This window comes from Meriones unguiculatus, chromosome 8, assembly GCF_030254825.1.
Source record: "Meriones unguiculatus strain TT.TT164.6M chromosome 8, Bangor_MerUng_6.1, whole genome shotgun sequence".
NCBI classification, from domain to species: Eukaryota; Metazoa; Chordata; class Mammalia; order Rodentia; family Muridae; genus Meriones; species Meriones unguiculatus.
In genome coordinates, this window is record NC_083356.1 from 108,762,913 (window position 1) to 108,783,100 (window position 20,188).

General features: G+C 46.7%; 1 protein-coding gene across 2 annotated transcripts; it reads left to right on the forward strand.

The window, feature by feature from the left end:
* The first annotated feature begins 1,261 nt into the window (after positions 1-1,261).
* On the forward strand, positions 1,262-12,052 carry Lrrc55 (leucine rich repeat containing 55). Of its 2 annotated transcripts, none has more exons than XM_021642856.2 (3): positions 1,262-1,662; positions 2,594-4,108; positions 7,619-12,052. In XM_021642856.2, the coding sequence occupies exons 2-3, from the start codon at positions 3,409-3,411 to the stop codon at positions 7,852-7,854; spliced, it is 936 nt and encodes a 311-aa protein (XP_021498531.1). In that variant the 5' UTR covers positions 1,262-1,662; positions 2,594-3,408; the 3' UTR covers positions 7,855-12,052. The 2 variants fall into 2 exon arrangements, with proteins under 2 accessions (XP_021498531.1, XP_060246317.1); XM_060390334.1 differs by lacking the exon at positions 1,262-1,662 and adding an exon at positions 1,847-1,956.
* Positions 12,053-20,188: the final 8,136 nt, after the last annotated feature.

Consider the following 20,188-nt stretch of genomic DNA (forward strand, 5'->3'; position numbering starts at 1 on the left):
AGCCAATTTGTAAATGCTGACCTGGTAGCGAGCGACTGGCTCAAGGAAGGAGATGTTGGGAAGTTTCACCTTCGCAGGAATGCAACAGGGTGAGACTCTTAAGGGGAACAGAACCAAAAAGGGATTCCTGGGGCTCTTAGAAAGAAGAAAAAAGCATAATCTTCTTTCATTGTGTGGTGTATGTGCATGTGCTAAATACATATGTGTGCATGTGTGTGGAGGCCAGAGGTTTCTCAGTAATTCCCCACTTTGCTCACTGAGGCAAGATCTCTTGTTTAAACCCAGAGCTCCCCAATTTATCTAGTCTTTCTAGCCAGTTGGCCATGGGGATCCCATCTCTATGTTCCATGCTCTGGGAGAACAGGAAGTACAGGGAGTACAGGCAGCAGATGCCCCTCCAGGCCAGGCATCTACATGGCGCTGAGGACGGAGACCCAGGTCTCAGTGTTTGTACCACAGAACCTTTACTGGCTGAGCTGTCGCCCCAGCCCTGGAAGGTGATACTCTGTTAGCCGCTTCCACTCCTAAGTCTATATCCAGGGCTCTGCAGAGGCCCAGGTACCCTCACCTCAACTAGGCCATTGTTTCTGCGCATCCCAAGGGCTCTGAGATCACTTGGTACTCCAGCTGCACCTCCTGTCCCCAGATAATTCACAGGGTAAGGACTTAGAGACAAAAAGCAGAGGAAGCAAATGGCCTATAATTGTTCCTAATATGCCTTCATCCAATCACCGGGTGCTCAGACCTGCACACAGACGACAGCAGCTAAACCAAGGTGTTTGCCCATGGGGTGAGCAAACACTGAGCGTCAACCACATTCCTTTCTTCTTTCCATCTTTATTCTTGCCTTAATTTCTCTCGTCCGTTTTGCTTCTCCCCACCCCTTTAAATTTCTTTCTCCATTCCATGCCCTCTCTTCTATCCCTTTGGGTTTCTGATGCACTTAAATTCTCCATGCTCCATCTAAGGTTTTGGAGCAATGCTCTGCCCGCTCTATTCTTTCTTGATAAGCCCCTTTGCCTTGTCTCCCCTGCCTGCTCCTCTCCCCTAACCCCTGTCCTAGGCCTGCCTACCCTCCTCTCCTTTCTTCCCTCTGCCGGACCACTAGGACCCCGAGGGTGGCTGTATATTCTCCAGGAGTACTTCATTCTCTCATCTCATCTTGGTGGGGTCTGTAGCCAGTTCTCCTGTTGCTCAGAGACGTGGAGGCAGTTGCTAAGAGACAGTGAAACGTCATTACCTGGCCCTCGAGGAAAAAAAAAGGGGAGCAAAAAGAGAGAGAGGAGGGGAGAGGGATGGAGGGGGGAGAGGGAGAGGAGGAGGAGGGAGGGGAAAACCTGGCTCTGGCGGAAGCCCGCACACCAAGGCAGCCTCGGCACCAGCTGAGTTTCCCAAAAGGCATTCAGATTCTGTGAACTTTCTAGGCATCCTCTCTCAGATTTCCCTTCAGCATAAAAGAAGGGGCACAGGGACCACAGGACAGGAAAATGCAGAAGATGCTGGCCTGGGATCCAGGAGACATGGAAGAGGAGAGTCGGGGGAGGGGAAGAGCCGGCTAGGCAATCTGTTCGGAAGCTAGCAAGCAAAGAAGCGGGGGATTCCAGCATGAGGGAGGCAGAGCCGTTGTCTGCCGCAGATTGATGTCTGTGTCCTTGGAACAGAGTGAGTAGTCTCCGAGGGACTGTGGGAGTATAGCAGGAGACCCTGAGGCTGAGAAAAATGAGTCTGTATAAGGGGGTGCTGGGTGATTTCCCAGTGGGTGAGAGAGACTGAGGCTCTGAAGCAGTGGGGAACCGGGTGGGAAAAGGAACGACAGGATGAATAGGTGGGGGCTATGGGGGCAAGTGAGGACAGCAGGGAGATAAAAGAGAAGCTGGGGCCACAAGAGTAAGGAATGGGCTGCAGCCGGGTGAGGCCCTGGGTGGAATGTGATTCTCCATCCCTTCGGCAGACCAAGTATGTGTGTGGGCTTAAGCCGGAGGCTGGGAGCTGGATAGTGGAGCATCAGGAGCTGCTGGGGTTAGGGCCATGCTGTGGTGTAAAAGATGCTGGGGTCACACTGGGGTGGGGGTTCTGGAGGACTGTGTGTAGAAAGAAGAGGGGACTATGAAAGTGTGTGTGTGTAAGTGTGTACGTGTGTGTACGCATGTGTACGCATGTGTACGCATGAGTATGTGTGTGTTCATGTGTAAGAAAGAGAGGGGGAGAGAGGCTGAAAGTGTGTGAGAGGGGTGTACAAACTGCCAGCGCTTGAATGCATGTTTTTCTTGGGGAGTTGTTCAGGGTGGGGTGTTTGGTGCTCGTGAGGGTGGAGCTATGAGCAGTACAAGAAAATCCATGCAACTCCGGACGGAAACCTGGGAGAAGGATTTCAGGTCAGGTGGATAGGGTTAGTAGGTGACAGGAGGCTGAGCTCTGAGCTCACTGTGGTCCTCATCCGGAAGACAGTAAGCAAAGAACTTTGTGGCAGGGGACAGATGGGCTCAAAGAAGATAGAAGTGAGAAAAAAGAGAGGAGTGAGCTAAGACAAAGGAACTAGGTAAGGGGGCAGGGATGTAAGGGACATATGCCTGAACGCTTTTCTTGTTGACAGAGTGAATTCCATCCTCTGCCTGCTGAGTGTCCAGCTATCCTGAGCATGGTGACAGCTTGAAGACACTGAGAATGCTTTTTTAACTTTCCCTACCTGTGCCTCCAGACTCATGGCTTTTTCCAGATTCAGTGGCTCAGACAGTGGGCATCACTTGGGACTCACCCCTCTTTGGGAAGCAAAGGGCACTCCTTGGGACTCCAGAGGCCACTGAGGCTGCACAGTCAGGCTTTCAAGAGGTCCATGGGAACACACTTCTTCCAGGCTCCTTCCTAAGTCTCTGGCCCTAGGTCTTTTGTGAACTCATGCCCACTGGGCCACCAGGAGAAATGACCTCTGAGACCTTGAATTCTGGAGATTCAAGTGCCGTTCTGACTTCCTAATCAACCCCAGACCTAGGACAGGGCTTAGGTTTTCTTAGAAGAAGTGCCAGGACCTTTAAAGGGCACCTTTCATCTCCCTCACATCCTTCCCTCCTCCCAGACACAGCACCAAGAGGAAGCACCCAGCAGGCATGGGTGACCTGCAGGGACCGGTCCAGGACCTGCTGACAGCTGCTCCAGCTCCATCCTTGCTCCCTTCCTTTCTTAAGCTTTGATCATCCTTTCAGACCCTAGGCTATCTCAACTGGGTCCTTGCTCCCCAGGATCCACAAAGGAACATCCTGTGGGTCTTAGGAAGTCCTTGGGGGCTTAGAGGCTCCCAAGCAAGTGTTGAGCCATGATAGCAAGCTCTCAGTAGCCCCGCCTTCTAGACTCAGGCCTCTAATGTAGCAGCCTCCCTGTACCTTGACTGCTGGACCTAGGGACACAGCTCTCATGGACTCCCTACAGCGCTGCTGCTGCCAGCTGCCAACGATGGGTGACAGCTGGGTACAGCTTCCCTGGCCCGGGCCTCCCTACCCAGCCTTGTTGCTGGTCTTCTTCCTCTTGGCAGCTGGTGTGATGCACTCTGAAGCAGGTACCAGCTGCCCAGTCCTCTGTACATGCCGTAACCAAGTAGTGGACTGCAGCAACCAGCGGCTGTTCTCCGTACCCCCAGACCTGCCGATGGACACCCGCAACCTCAGCCTGGCCCACAACCGCATCGCCGCGGTGCCGCCGGGCTATCTCACATGCTACATGGAGCTCCGCGTGCTGGATCTGCGGAACAACTCTTTGATGGAGCTGCCGCCTGGCCTGTTCCTCCATGCCAAGCGCCTGGTACACCTGGATCTGAGCTTCAACAACCTCAGCCACGTGCCAGCTGACATGTTCCGGGAGGCTCGCGGCCTGGTACACATCGACCTGAGCCACAATCCCTGGCTGCGGAGGGTGCACCCCCAGGCCTTCCAGGGCCTCGTGCACCTCAGAGACCTGGACCTCAGCTACGGCGGCCTGGCTTTCCTGAGCCTTGAAGCCCTCGAAGGCCTCCCAGGGCTGGTGACCCTGCAGATCGGGGGTAACCCGTGGGTGTGCGGCTGCACCATGGAGCCGTTGCTGAAATGGCTGCGGAACAGGATACAGCGCTGCACAGCGGGTAAGGGAGGTGACTAGACCGGTCACCAGGGAGAGGGTCTCCAAAAGCAATGTGTCAAAAAAGAAATGGCGGTAAGACTGTGTGCCCTCACCCTTCTACAGCAAGTCTTTGTTGGGTATAGGAGATGCATGCTGAGTGCTAGAGAAATGTATTTGCTATAGATTCACACATCTCTTGCTGCTATGGTGCCTGGGATCATAGACGTGAAGACACACAGCAAGCAGAATGGTAGAAGCTGGGTCATTGGTATTTGTTGAACTTTTTCGACGAGCCGAGTACCTTGGCACATCTTATCTCAGTGAACCCCCGTTTTACAGCTGAAGAAGCTGAGGTACAGAACCCCTAAGACAGCTTGCCCAGAGTCACTCCCTTAGAAACTGGCAGAGCTGTAGATAAAAAACACGTTCATTTGACTTCTACTCTAACTCCTGCCAGTGCTGAGAAAACGCAAAGAAACAACATGACTAATCCTGTTTATTCTAGTACTTACTATGTGCCAGTCCTTATTCTAGGCATATTTCATGTGTCAGCTCCTCTTATCCTCATGAGAACCCTGATGAGGAGGAAACACAAGCACAGGAAAATTGAGTAGCCTCGTCAAGATCATACAACCACCAAGCGTTGGAGTGAGGACTCAGATCCCGGCAGTCTGAGTCTGGCTGTCCTCTAGCCATACTGCCAAGAGTCAGATCCTGAACCAAATAACCAAACTCTGAGCTGACCAAGCAGCCTTACCAGAGTCTTCAAGGTTTATACATGGGGTGGGCGTCTGGGAGAGGGGCTAAAATGAGGCACTTTAACTAGAGAGTCTTTCAACCACAGAGTATACTGAGGCCTGAAAAAGCCAGTGTCATGGAGGATTCTGACATGGGTCCTGGTCTCTCCTAGTGGTATTGAAGCCTGACCAAAAGGCAGTAAGTTTAGCCGTGGCCCCAGCCATCAACTCACTTATGGTACAACACCAAACCTTGATCCGACAGTAGGAGTTGCTGGAGCCCCATCCCAGGGATTCCCTAGGACATACTCAGGGAAAAAAAAAAGATGCTGAATGAGGGCGACGGAGAGGACTGAGTGGGGAGTCTAAGACCACAATAACTTGGGGCTGTGGGTCACGATTCCAGTGTTCCATGGAGCTGTGGGAGGAGTTCTCCAGTACCAAAATAGCTGGAGGCTGCGATGGGGGGGGCTAGGATGGGGAGGCTGCCTAGAGCCATCTCCCTACCAACCCAAAAGCTCTGTCGGTGTGCCTCCCCCTCTCTGTCACTATTGACAGGAAGAGCCAAATCTCCACACAGTAGGTGTCCCCTCTGCCAAGATGCTGCCCCACAGAAGGCCTAGCTGCCGTAGGGAGGACACGGGGCCAGCTGCCATCACTGTAGACTTATTGTCTACTCAGCTAAGGGACCTGTGCTCTCGGCAGGAGTGAGGGAGGCCCAGTCCCCATACATGAAGCTTCCACATCAATGCAGGCAGGAGAAGAACCCAAGGTCCTGGCATTGCGGCCTTACACATCACTGCAGAGAACAGTGGTGGTCCCCAGGCCTCCATCCTTCTCCAAACGACTGATTATGTTTCTCTGTGGAGGCCAAATCTCGTCACAGTAGGTAGAACTGGGTGATGTCATCCCTCCAGACATTTTTGTATCACTTCCTTTCTTTCCTCCTTGTGAGAGTCCCCTGTTATCTGTGCTGGCAGGCAAGATTCAAACACCCACTTGTGAGAGCTACCGGGATAAAAATCTGATTTCAATATTGGTCTCTTGACTCAGCAGAGAACTTTGTGAGCCCGCAGCCCCTATCCTGTGAGCCTGCTGTGTACCCCAGCCTTCTCTAGCTGCTCTGCATTGTCTCACTGCAGCAACCAACTCCGTAAACTGTTATCTTCTCGTGTCTAGCAGAGTCTAGGGTCCCATACGAACAGCCTACTGGGATTGGCTCAATCTATAACTTGGGGATGATTGCATCCTTATCCCAAACATGAATGATCACACACAAATATACACACACTTCTAAGGATAATAATATGTATGCACATCTGTCAAAAGGATCAATCTAAGCCCATCATTTTGTTCTTTGCCCTCAAAAATTGCATAATGAACAGATAACACTGACACAGCCTGTATTTTGTGCACTGTAATTTTTAAACCCTCACATTGGCTCACTTGGAAAATTTAGGTTGGATTATTCCCTTCTTATAAAGGTGACATGGGAGAGATAGAAAAAAATAAACAGAATTTGCTGAAGGTTAGAGTTCAATTAATATTTACATGCTGATCAAAGGCATAAAGTGTTTCTCTGAAGCTACTGCCCAGATCTGTAGGCAGAAGTGCCCCCAAATGCCACTTTTGCTTCCAAGACAGACTAAGGTTAGACCACTGCCAGGCACTGTGCATTTATTGAGTAACCCTAAAGGATAGTGCCACAAGGCTGGGAAGGAAAGCAACGCCAGCAAAGGAGCAGCTTCCTCCCCCACGTGTCTGAGTATAGAACACAACCCAGCACCTGACACTCGAGAGACCCAGCCATGCTCATTATAAAAGGCACACACATCACTAATGCTTATCATATACCAGAAGCCACTGTGCACTCTAACTCGCTGAATTCTGATCACAATTCCAGAGGGCAGATACTGTGATTCTTGTCATTTGACAGAGAAACCAAATACAGAGGGACTAAATACCCTTAATCACACAGCTGAGGAGAGGGAAGAGACTCTCACTCAGGTGATAGCTCCAGAGGCCTCACTCTTGACCTCGTATTCTGAATATCTAACATGAGTCAGGCAAAGTCCCACATTCACTCACAGAAGATCCACTGAGTGCGTACTGTGGAGGGATGCGGTTCTGGTGCTAAAGATGCTACAGTAGAGGCTTATCTTCAAGGGAAGAAAGACTGCAATAAAACCCTCAGGCTAGGATGCCATCGGGGAAAGATAAAGCAGAGCATATATGAAAGGGACTTCAGAAGAAGCAGGCATGGGGTGCACCGGGGGCAGGCGTCACTAAGCAGGTCCCAAAGAAAGCGAGAGTGTGGGCTACACAGAGATACAGGGTAGACTCGCCTTCACAAGAGGCAAATACAGAAGTATCCCTTCCTACATAAGGGAAGACTCATGTGAGGCCATGGATAGAGACCTGTGTCTCTGGAGCAGAATAAATAAGCCCAATGAAGGCTGGGAAGGTGCCCTTGTTGCCCTAAAAGGGCTGTTAGCTTCCCCTCTTCAAAAACAAGCAGAGAGTGACATGCCCAGACTTCAGGCTTCGTGTCTCACAAAGGTCCCAGATCCACCATCAGAAGGAACCATAAGACTTTTCACAGACACATTTCTTACATCTTACATCTATAAAACCAAGCAAAAAAAAAAAAAAAAAAAAAAAAGTCTTGAGGGTCACTGAGAAAACGAGCACATTTGAGGCAGATAGAAGGAACTCAGTGGCTCTCTGGAAAGGATGGGAGACGGTCTCATCCCTCTCCCACGGGAGCTTCATTCTGCCTGGGTTCTGTGTTGCAGATTCTCAGCTGGCGGAGTGTCGGGGCCCCCCTGAAGTTGAGGGTGCCCCCCTCTTTTCACTCACTGAAGAGAGCTTCAAGGCCTGCCACCTGACTCTGACCCTGGATGATTACCTGTTCATCGCGTTTGTGGGCTTTGTGGTCTCCATCGCCTCTGTGGCCACCAACTTCCTCCTGGGCATCACAGCCAACTGCTGTCACCGCTGGAGCAAGGCCAGTGAAGAAGAAGAGATTTGACACAGGTGCCTCTTGTCCCTCCGTGCTGCTACTGCTGCTGCTGACCACTGGACACCTTGGCTCACAGTGCCCTGGCCACCTCCAGAATGGCTCAAACAAAGTTGGAAAGCCAGCTTTGTATGAGCAGCTATCCACACTGGGCCAGGCACTGTGCTAGCAACTGGGAAGGAAAGACAGATCCAACCCTGCCCTTAAGGTACTTCCTTCTAGTAAAGGAAAGCAATTCCAAACCATCCTTTTATGAAAAAATGCCAGTGCTCTGAGCACAGAGCTAAGGAAGCCAAGCAGAGGCTCCATCACCTGTGCCTCACAGGAAGAATTTCAGGAGTGATCTGCTAAATAGAGAGGGCAGGGTGGGCCCAGCAAATGACAGGACATCAGTGTTCAGGGTCTGCCGAGGGTGGCAGGCCTGTGGTCTAAGTGCAGAGAGGAGGTGTATGCAGAGGCAAAGCTGTCCCTCTGACACCCAACTTTTCAGTCCCCACTGCTGCTTGCCACTGCCCTCCAGGAGTGAGATGGCCTCCATGCTGGCTCCCTGACCTCCTCCCCACCAGCAGCTTTGGGGTGAAACAACCTCCCAGTGACTTCCCTATACTGCCACCAACTGCAGCCTGATTGTGGGGTCCCAGACAACAGGCTGAAAGTAATCACCCTCAGCACCCTTCCTTTTGTCCCCATCTCTGCCTCCAACTCAAGCCTTGTCTTTGAAGGGAAGGCTCAGCCCCACAGTGAGGCAGCAAAAGTCTTGGCACCGTGGGACCCCAATTTATGTGACTGTTCTTTCCATGGTGCTTACACCAAAGGAATTCACCAGGAAAGCACACTATAGGACACAGATCCTAGCATGACAGTACCCAGGGCAAGAGGACAAAGCCACCACATTCGCAATCACAGGATGGTGTGTCTTTTCTTCTAAGCAAGACATCTGAGCATAAAGAACCATTAACCCCTGATTCTCGCTAGCATCAGGCAGAGTGATAAGCTTCCTCCTCAACAATTTCCTTTCACTCATACAACAGCCCTCTCAGGAGGCTTTATTGTTCCCATTTTGCAGATGAGGTCATCAGGCTCAGAGAAGATAAGGTAGCACGCTATGTCACACTGAAAATAAAATCAGTATTCTTCATCACAATTCTTTCTAAAGCTATATAAATTAAAATTCAAGCCATGCTAATGGCATTGCTGAGCAGGACCAGGCACTCCTCTGGGCCTGGTTATATTCTGATTCATCTCTTCCCATTCTCACTGCCAGGTAGTTTTTATTGTCCCCACTTTTCAGTTGAATTCATTTGTTGAGAGCTGGGCTGCTTATCCAAGTTATCTATATAAGCAAAGAATGTGACAGGTGACCCCACTGAGGAGGTCTGTATCTAATCAGTCAGAAATTAAGGACTCTCTTGGAAACAGGATGATCAGCCTGTTTGCTATCATCATCTTCCTCATCCATGTCATCTGCTTCATCACAATCTTCCCTGTCTCCGTGGGCACTAGAAAGCCCAGGAAGCTTCTTACCTATTCCTCCCCTTGGCTTCTCACAACTCTGTGTGGGAAACAAGTCAAAACGCTGTTTTACAGGTGGGAGAGTAGAGGGTCAAAATTGGGTATGACTTCAGACTAAGGCTGGACTCAGTTCTGCCATGATTCACTATCCAGTGTTTCCTCGGGCACTTGGCAAAAGATAATGTTCTGGAAGCCTGCGAGGCAGGACTCTAGAATTCAGCACTCATTATAACAATAACAATCACAAAAATCAATAAAAGTTAGTAAGGCCCAGCTGTGCCCAGACTGCTCACAGTGGGGCAACGCCAGCCTCTAAAACATTGAAGTACCCCAAGGGACATCTAAACAGAAGTCACCATCCGAACAGTATATGAGCTCATCTTTAGAACTGGTGGCTCTAATGGCTGACATTTCTAATCAGGTCTTTAGAAAACCTGAGATGTAGTCCTACTGTGTGGTGTCGCAAGAGAAATGAATGGATCTGAGAAAATGATGGGAGAGAACCTCTGTAGGGGCTGGGGAGACCCATGCAGGCATGCCCAGTCTTGTTGGCAAGGCTGGCCTGAACTAAAATAATAACAAGAGCTTTCTATCTTGGCTCTAACCCTAGTAAGCATCCATCATCCATTCCCCCAGGCAGCGCTAAGATGCATGAAGGAGGAGGAGAATATGTCATCATCCAACATGTCTGCATTCATCTAGTCAACCAAAAGAGGCCCCAGAAGCGTTCTCCCTTACTCTTGCTTATACTGCCTAAGCCAGAGCTCTGCTCCTGTGACATAAAACCATGCCCTGCTTGCCCTGGCCACTCAACTGTGGCCAGCAATGGTGGACTCCAACTTTTCCACCATCTGAGCTTATTGCCTAAAGTGTTTTGGAAAAGAGCTTTTAGAAATAGCATTCCTGATAACCACCATTTAACTTTCCATAGAGTGACACCATGTTCACGTATAGTACTCTCTGGACGCTGCTGTTTGCTGAATTACAGTTAACATTTTATGATATCCTTCTCTGTTTTGCATAGAAGTAGAACCAGATAAGACACTAAATGCCCCTTGTGATCAAGCATCCTTTTGAGTGGCAAAATTTGATCTCCATTAATGGCAAAGACTTCTAAGCAAGATATATTAAGAAAATGTTTCTCTAGCTTCTAGAAGGTCCCCAATTAACTAAGGCACAAGAAGAGAGACATTCAGCCTCCATACTGACATGGAATTCTATGACCACCACCATCCTGTTCAGGCTGTCAGAAATGATCTAATAATCCTTGTTGCAAATGTCTCTGCATATCCTGGTGACCACAAACCCATTATAGTGTTCTCATGAGGTTTTGTTCCATTTCTTTCACACTGGCTAATGTGTTTATGAGGGAGCAATTGTTTGTCCCATATGTGTATCACTTATATTGGTTATCTGCTGACTTGAGAATATTCCTTTAGAAGTTGGGGTCAGTTCTCTGGCACAGGCCACTCAGCTATCAGGCTGATATACAAATATGGACCCTATTGATTGTCTAGCTGCTCAGGAAATATGAAAAGAACCAGTACTATAGTTGAAACAATCTAATGAAAACCTGGCTCCTCCCTCTGTCTTCCTGTACCCCCTAGAGACTTGTCCCCATCACAGAACTGTCCTTTATGCTGGCTCTGAAGATATCAGGTCATAACTAACCATATGCTTTAGAAAAGATTCCATGTCTGCATCACGCCATTCTGGACCATGCACCTCTGGTTATCCTCAAGACACCACCTCCTTTTCCATTTTCACCAGGATTTCCATGGAAACTTGAAGAAAGAGGTTGCCCGGAGATGCTGTAAAGTTTCATGGTTTCAGTTAAGGGCTTGAAGTAATGGATTTGAAGATATCAGAATGTGTATTTTATCCCAAACTTTGGAAAAGACCAACAGCTCCCTTTTCTCCACAGAAATATTCTTTCCAGTTGTAGAAGAGCACAAGGAGATACCTTTGTCCATTCCCCAAAGCTAAGGAGCCTTTGTGTACCCCAAAAGGAGGCAGGAAGTAAGGAAGGCAAGACCCAAGGGCCATTTGTAAATCACAGCACTGCTCGGGAGCTGGGTACACGACTCTCAGTTTTCCTAAGCCCTGATGTCTGGTGGTGGGAGGGTTAGGGAATAGGGAAGATACCAACCTTTATATGGAAATTATTTTATAACCATGCACTTTTGTAACTGTGAAGAATTTTTCATAAATGCACATTAATAATAAAAAGTGTATAGTTTAAAGAATTTTTCTAAAGAGTTGTGAAGAGGAAGGAGAGGGAGGGAGGCAGAAAAGGGAAGATAGAAGGGAGCTATGCAGAACCAAAAGAATGTGTGCCAAAATGTACACGCTAATGGTCTGTGGGGAGGGAGAAGTTGGGAATAATTAGGAGATGTGCCAGCCATGGAGGGGCATGTGTGGGAGGAAAGACACATCACCGAAGCCTATTTCTACCAGGCCGGAAAAAAAAAAAAAGAAAAGGACGTGTGCTCCTTTATGCCCATACTCCTGTGTGGAGGCATATTTTGGTATCTGAGATTAAACAAAGCAGAGAGCATATGTTTTAGACATGTTGGTGTTTGCAGTTTGGGTCATCCATAAAACATGCCAAGGCAAGTGGGAGTGCTTGCCTAATTAGCATCACTGAGGAGCATGTGCAAGGAAGACGGCCCATGCCAACAACATGGATAGAAAGATAATAATGTGGATATACAGGTAAATCTACTATGTGACAGCTGCTGTGCTAAATTCCCAAAACCTCAAAATAAAAGCTGTGCGCAGTGGTATACACCTATAATCTCAGCACCTATGATCTCAGGGTTATGAGTTCAAGGACAGCCTAAGACATAACAAGATCCTATCTCAAAACAAAATAAAGAAAAAAAGCTAAGCCCTATTACCATAACCACGTTAGATATAGAGACACCGAGGTGTAGAATATTAATATTTACATACCATATGTAACCAGCATGAGTAAATCTCGTTTATACAGGGACATATTGCATATGACTACTGACTTCCTAGGATAAGAAAAACAAAAATTTTAAAGAGTTGCAATCAGAAGTAAGCTGTCAGTCCTCTACTGTGGCTGTCCCCTCAGTGTGCATGGAGCATTAATTCCAAGATGCTGCCTCTTGCATAACACATCCCATGGTTGCTGAATCCCTTACTTACATCTTTCCTTTATACCGTAAGTCTTCTCAATATTCTCTATAACCCCTAATCCAGTGTAAATGCTGCACTGTTTGTTGAATGATAGAAAAACCCATGCAGTACCCAGTACAGAAGCAATTGGCATTTTAATATTTTTGGTCCCTAGTTGATTGAGTGTATAGTTGAGGAACAAGCAGTTGGAGAGCATCAACTCTACGAGGAGAAAGAAAATTGAAGAGCATGGACTGGGTTAGCAGGTAAAAGTGCTTGCTACCAAGCCTGAGGACCTGAGCTTGAGCCCCATGAGATGGTGGAAAGAAAGAATTGACTTCTACAAATTGTCCTTTGATGGTCGCATGCATTTGTGGTGCACGCACACAGATAGATAGATAGATAGATAGATAGATAGATAGATAGATAGATAGATAGATAGATAGATAAATTTAATATGAAATGTGATGAGTAAAACAACTAACGTCCTGTGCCTTAATAACCGCATTCCTTCAGGCAGGCTAAAGTATATATAAGGTATATACAGGTGATCCCAAAATCTCAATACAATAAACACTTGTTTACTAGAGCATTTAACACAGTAGACACATTTCTTACTCTTGACATTCCAATACATGTCAAAGGCTCTGTTCCATGTAGTCATTCAGAAAATCCTCCCCCCCCACCCCCGTGGATCTCTCACTCTTCATGCTTCTACCAGATCTCCAGAAAGATGTGGAAAGTCAGAGCTGCACATATTGAACAACAATTCCAGCCATAGTTAGTCATTCAAACTCAGTCCACTGACTACTTTATTGGTTAGGGTTTTTTTTGTGGGTTTGTTTTTTTTTGGGGGGGGGCTTGGGGTTTCTTTTGTTCTGTTTTGTTTTTTCAAGAGAGAGTCTCTATGTGTAGCTTGTTCTAGACTCACTTTGTAGACAAGACTAGTCTAGAACTCACAGAGACCTGCCGGCCTCTGCCTCCCTGAGTGCTGGGACTTCAGGCCTCTGTGCCCTGCTCTCTACACTGTTTACTTCAAGGACATGAACTTCCTGTGCATCTAAAAGACAAAGAAAATTCTTTGGTCAGCCTTGCCAGTTCCTAACGTGGTCTTCAGGCACCAAATACCTCACAATACACCCAGCTTACAGCAGATGAACAATGATCCCGTTCTCTGCATCAAGCTTTCTGGTGATCCACTGACCTGTGACCACCAAAGGCACATTGTTTGCCCTGCCCAAGCTCTCTCACACATACTGGCAGTGTGGGAACAGAAGAACAACAAGTTAACACCATAGTTGGGCAGGGGAGCCACACAGAATCTTTAGGTCTGTTGCAATTATAGGATTCTACTGGGAAAGCAGCTTAAAGGCCTGAGGTCAGCCAGTGTACCTAATCCAGTGTAACCCCTAAGACTTGACATAGCAAAACTGTCTGGCCAATATGTTGCCTTTATCCATCCAAGTCAGCCTCCTGCTGGTGAATGCATCCCAGCCAGAGAGTCAGTTTGAGCCTCCATAGTTCAAATATCTTTGAAGCCAGGTTTATGCTTCCTGAGCAATTTACTTCTCTTAAAACGTTAGTAAATTTTGTTCTGCTCATTTTCTCTAAGTTCTAAGTTTCAACACATGTATAAAGGTCTTTCCAAAAAGTCTCTTTAGACCCACCTTGATGTTCTTGTGCTTCTCCGCCCCTCTCCCTCCTCTGTCAACACTGCAATCATCTGAAGCAATACTTGAGAAGAGAGCACCTCTGTTCCTAGTCCTTTCCAACGGGCTGACTTACTTTAACTGAATATCTGTTAGTTTTTTGTCTCATTTAGTTCCAGAAACAGCCAGCTTTTCTGCATTTCCAATGCCTTGATTTTTTGTTGTTGTTGTTGTTTTGTTTTACTTTGTTTTGTTTTGTTTTGTTTAAGTCTTATGCTTTTCATCTCTCCTTTTTTTATTCAGTACACTTTATTTGTGCATTTTATTTAAATTGCTTGAAAACTAAACCATTTTAAAAGCAATTTGGATCTATTTGATCTGAATCCACATCAAGTCATACAACATGGAAGTTCATGAAGATAATGCAACACCTTCCCGAACACGGTCTGGATGAGAAATAAGGAAGGTAAGAAAGGAAGAACTGCCAGGCCACAGAGTGACCTGTGGCATTGAGGTTGCAGAAGGTTTATCGGAGGGTTGAACTGAGGCTCGGGGGTTATGGGTGCTGGTCACCAAGGCTGACAACCTGAGTCTGCGAATAACCCAGGTGGTGGAAGAGGGGACCAACTCACATGCACACACTCAATGAACTAATGTGAAAGATGGGGGAAGAGGAGGAAAGAGAGAAAGTACTGAGAGAGAAAAGTCTACCGCAGGGATGGGAATGCACTAGAGTAACAACTGGGTGGAGATTAGAAGGTGGCTTGTAGGGAAAGGCAGTGCTGACCTTCATTTCCAGCTCACGGAACTTAGACAGCAAAGAGCAAAAGGAGGGTTTGCTTCTGTTTGAGACAGCACCTTGCTACACAGTCTTAGCTGGCCTAGAATCTGCTGGGTAGACTAAGCCAGCATCACACTTTCAGTGATCCTCCTGCCTCTGCCTCCCAAACGCTGCAATTACAGGTGTGTGTTACTATGTCAGGAAATAAACTAATCTTTTTCATGAATGCCAGTGTGAAGAGGTTGCAAGAAAAAAAATATAAAGAAAATATAAATAAAAAGCATGAGTCTCTCTCACTAAAGTAAGAGCCCATAAAAACATTCAAGAGAAAACAGCATAAAGTCCTACAAATATATAGAATACTGTGGCTGATATTTGTAATATTAAGGATTTTGTTTCTATAACTAAGCCAGTATTTCTATATATGTAAATTAAAACCCAAAGACTTGACATAGCAAAACTATCTGGCCAATATGTTGCCTTTATCCAACCAAGTACATTGACTGCAGCCTCTATATGCCAGGGTGGGGTTTCTGGTGATCAACATGAAAACGTCACTGCTCTATCACACCAACTCTCTAGACCAGATTTAGATAAGAGAGTGGGTAATGGGATGGATTAGACAATAAACAAAAAATAATAATAATCTCACATAATTACAGATGCTGCAATAAAGGAGGGGAAGGGCTGGGGTGAGGTTGAAAGCTTTGAGTAGAACAGTGTAGGCCACATTCTGGTATTATACTTTATGTAAATCTAAAGGGAAACCACTGGAAGGTTTTCAACATGATGGTGTCCCCTGCCCCCAAGACTATTCTGGATGCTTAACAGAAAATGTTCAAAGGGTGAGGAGAAATGTGAACTGCACCACCAGAAACGTTCAGTGCGAGTGCAGGGAAATGTGTTCAGAAGGGGTGCAGGGATGGTGTGAATGGGGTCCTTGGGGTACATTTTGAAGAGAAACTGGTATTTTGAGGCACTGGGTATTGAGAGAGCGCACAGGAAAATAATCAAAAACACCTCCCAATATTTCTTCATCCTGACTTCAGGTGCAATTATACTCAGCAAGAACCAAATAGTGAAATTATTCTAAAGTAGAAATTAATTCTACTTTAAAATGCCCCCAATATAAAGTCAGCAATCCCAATGAGGGATTTGGAAGGGGAGGGGGAAACAGACACACAAACAAATGGCTAATGTCAGGAAATAGCCCAAATCTGAGCGCTCAGACATGGGGGAAGGAAAAAACAGACCAAGCAACCTTGGCTTAAACAGAGTACGGTTCCTCGCTGACTGTCTCAGCGGACATGAGCCTGAACACTGCGGCTCCAGACACTGGAGTTAATACCAAAAAGCAACCATGATGTGCCAGAGACAGACTATGAACCTAGAACTGACCCATGGGGGGAAAGATAACATCTCTCACGCTGTGGACGAGCAACAAAACCCAGGCAGCACATGACAAATGACAGAGGTCCAGTTGTTTCTGAAGTAGAAATAGCGTTGAACCACATAAAGAAAAATGGAAACAAACTTCCTGTCCTCAAGACTGCTAAAGAATGGCAGGAATTTGGGTGAGCTGGTCCTCTCAGGGTGATAATGCTGTAAATACATACTACCACTGTAATTTTTGTACCACACACAGCACTGCATACTTTACTTACAATATCTCATGGGTATTTTACAAGCATAGTGGCAGACACTACCACTGAGAAACACAGTAATTACAGGTGTGCTTTAGGCCATACTACCTGAGTTCAAGTCCCAGCCCTGCCACTTGCTAAATATGTGACTTTGAGCAGGAGATGACATTTTTATGTGTCTGAGTCTATTCACTTGTAAATTTAATAGGCTATGGTAACAACTTCACAGGTCCTCTGGGAAGCATGAGTGAGGTTCTAGAGTGAAGAACAGTGCCTAGCATGGAGTGATAGTCAGTTAGCAACAGTGGCTGCAATGATGGTCCCTCTTCTGGGAAACAGTCAGAAGCTGAGACATGTCTGACTTGCCTAACATCACAGAGCTGTGAACACCAGGGTTTTGAGCCACATCTGTCCTCCATATTCAGTGTCCTAAATGCTCTCCTATTCCAGATAAGTGACCTATCCCAACCTTCAAACACTAGTGTGTCTGGAAGAGTCTATTGCCCAACCACATTTGGCTGGCCCTGTAGAGCAACTTCAACTAAAGGAAGGGGCAGGGGTGACTTTGGGTTCTAGACCTGGTCCAAAGAAGGGCTGGAAGCTTCTGCTGTGTGCTCTTGAGAGCTCTGATCTATCGCACAGTGCTCTCTCTCTCTCTCCTTCCTTCCCTCCCTTCTCCTCCAACCATGTGTGCGCATGTGCGCATGTGCACACACACAGGTGAACCTGTGTACATATGTATGTGAAGGATGGAGACCAAACCCAGTGTTGTTCTTTAGGAGCTGTCCACCTCTATTTGGAGATAAGGTCTCTTACTGTGCAAGCAAGCAAGGCTGGCTGGCTGGTGAGCCCCAGAGATCTGCCTTTCTCTGTCACCTCAATGTTGTTATTTTAAGTGTGCCATTATACTCATTTTTTAAGAGCATTCTGGGGATCAAACCCAGTTCCACATACTTACACATCAGACAGTTTACAGACTGAGCCATCTCCCCAGCTCACCCCTGATACAGTAAATACTTTCCCACGGAAGTCCACATAGGTTCCCACATAGGTGGAGAGGGGAAAGCCTCAGTCCTTCGAATATGCCAGCTAAGACCAACTTTCTCACCATCACCTCAAGGCACCAGATACGTTAATAGGTTCAGCTTGAACATTGCAGGACTAACCACCTCTGAATGTATCCAACTGGAAAACCTAGTCATAAACAGCCAAAGAACTATCCACCCAAGGGACAATAAAAAACTTGGTGGAGACAAAAATTATGTCAGCAACATAAGATTAAAATCTGGAGTGACTATCCCACTGTAGACAGAAGCTCTGAGGAGGAAAGTGCCCACACAGGCCTAAGTCCCTCCCCTACTGGTGAGTGAAGTAAGCCACTCCATGCCACAGTGCCAGGAAGACATGACCTACCTGATAGCACTGTGGCAGTAAAACAAGAAATAAACTGTGTTAACAGGCTTAGACTAGCACCTGACACTCAGTAAAAACTTCAACACAAGACTGGCTTCCGCCTTTCTTGTAATTCAGAGCTGGTTGGAAATGAGTCAAGTTGGCCTGTGCAGGAAAGGAATACAGGTATGATTCTGTGCCCTTCCTAAGGCTGCTGCTGGGAATCTGTCTAATTTTTCTTTGCCTTGAGAAGTTCCTGTGAAAAACATTGCAAATATTGTTAAGAGACCTTGGCAAGGACAACAAAAGTAACAAACACCAGAGAATGACAGCTCCTTTCACACTGGTCTTCAGGAATGCCAGCGTCTCCAGCAACTACAAAATTGCATCATAAGAAAAATGTATCATGTGGGCATTTTTCCCAGAGGAAAAGTCATTTTCAATTTGTGCCCAGAGTAATTTGTGACTTCTTCCATGAAATGAAGTTTAAAACCCTTCTCACCCTCACAACTGTGGAAGCTATTGAGCTACCAGAGATTATAAACTCCTGGACATGAGACAGCAGCCCCTGGAGGCATAAGCACTACACTGAGCCGGTGAACTACACTGAAGAGAGCCCCATCCAGCCACAGCTTTGGTGGATAGAAGGGAATCCTTCCTTGGAATAAAAGGAATGGCTAAAGATCCCTTTAAGCAGATGCTCAGTCAATAATAAAGAACTTCAAGGAAGAAAAAGACATAGGAAAAAAAAAACATACCTCGGAGCAAAAGAGCAACAGTGGAACCAGTCTGGACAGACTGGAATCGCTAGCCACCAGCAAGAAAACTCTCACTAGACCTTTGGTGAGGTAGAAAAGTGGCCACTTTTTTTTTAACCTGTTGTATATTCTGTACTGTTGCATCAAAGATGTACAGTCTGTGGGCAAGAGATATAGCTTAGTTGATACATGCTGATGTCCTGGGTTCAGTTCCATACTGCATCACGATGCTAGGCACTGCAGAACATGCTCATAATACTAGCAGTCAGGAGACAGAGAATCAGAAGTTCACAGTCACCCTTGGCCATATAGAGAATTAGAGGCCAGAAAAGTTCCTCTTGTACCCTGTATGACAGACAAATTATGACTGTATGAGCCTCACGTTACTGAGTTTTGGGATTCTGCTGCCAAGGATTGGCACAAAATGAGGACACAACCTACTCTCTCTGAAAGAACTTCGTGTTACTCAAGGATGCTGGTAGTTACAGGAACTAGCTATGGTGTTGTAGAAGTTCTGGGTGAGAATTCAAAAGATTAATTCATTCAATAAATGTTTGCTGAAGGACTTGTGTGAAACAAGCCTATGTGTGGTCATATGGATTACAAAGCCTGAAGAAACCAGAGATGCCGACTTTGAACTGCATCCACAGTGCTGAGCTCAGAACTCAGATGTAGCTTTCTGCAAGTGTCTAGGAGACAATGCATCTCACCACTCGTTCACTAGTTAGCTTACAGCTCTGGAGTTTTACACGTTCCCTCTTACTTAAGAAGATGATTGAAGTGGTGACAGCAGCATCCCTCAGACTTCCACGGGCACAGTAACTCCTTGGGGAACTTGTTACAGCACGCGTTCTGAAGCAGAAGGCCAGGAAACACCTGGCCGTGCACTCTGGACAAACCTCCGGCATCACTGAGACCTGGAGCAAAATCCACAGAGAAATTAGCTGTTTCTCAGGAAGAAAGTCTGGACACAACCAACGGGCGCTCCAACTCATGTTTTACAGTATGTGACGTTACAGACGCTGCAAAAAGGAATGAAAATCTGAGAGGGGGATGGTGTGGTACCTGGCAGGAATCCAGAGGTGGGAAGAGGCTTCTCCCTGGGGCCAGCAGGAAAGGCCCACTCCTTTGTCATAATGGGTAAACAAAGCTTTTGGTGTCTGAAAAAGGAATCAGTAATAATTTTGCTGGCTCTGAAGTCCCTGTCTCTTAATGATTCTTCCTGTTTTTCTCAGCCTGATCCAAGAAAATGAGAAAACAGACCTAGTGAAGGTCAGTTGAGGTCATAAGACATCACTCAAGAAGGATGCTGTCAGCCTACACTGAAATAAAAAAGGCAAATGAAGATCCACTCCCCAATCCTGTTTCTTCTAGACTAACTTCTTAAAGAACTCAGCTCAATACCAGCTTTTTATTCTCCACACCAAGTCCACACCATCAAGTTCCAAAAACATGCGTTACAATTGC

Excerpts from the sequence above, each read along its gene's own strand:
- Lrrc55 (XM_021642856.2), top strand. The coding sequence starts at position 3,409 with ATGGACTCCCTACAGCGCTGCTGCTGCCAGCTGCCAACGATGGGTGAC. Across the intron at positions 4,109-7,618 it reads GATACAGCGCTGCACAGCGG|ATTCTCAGCTGGCGGAGTGT; the intron begins GTAAGGGAGGTG and ends TCTGTGTTGCAG.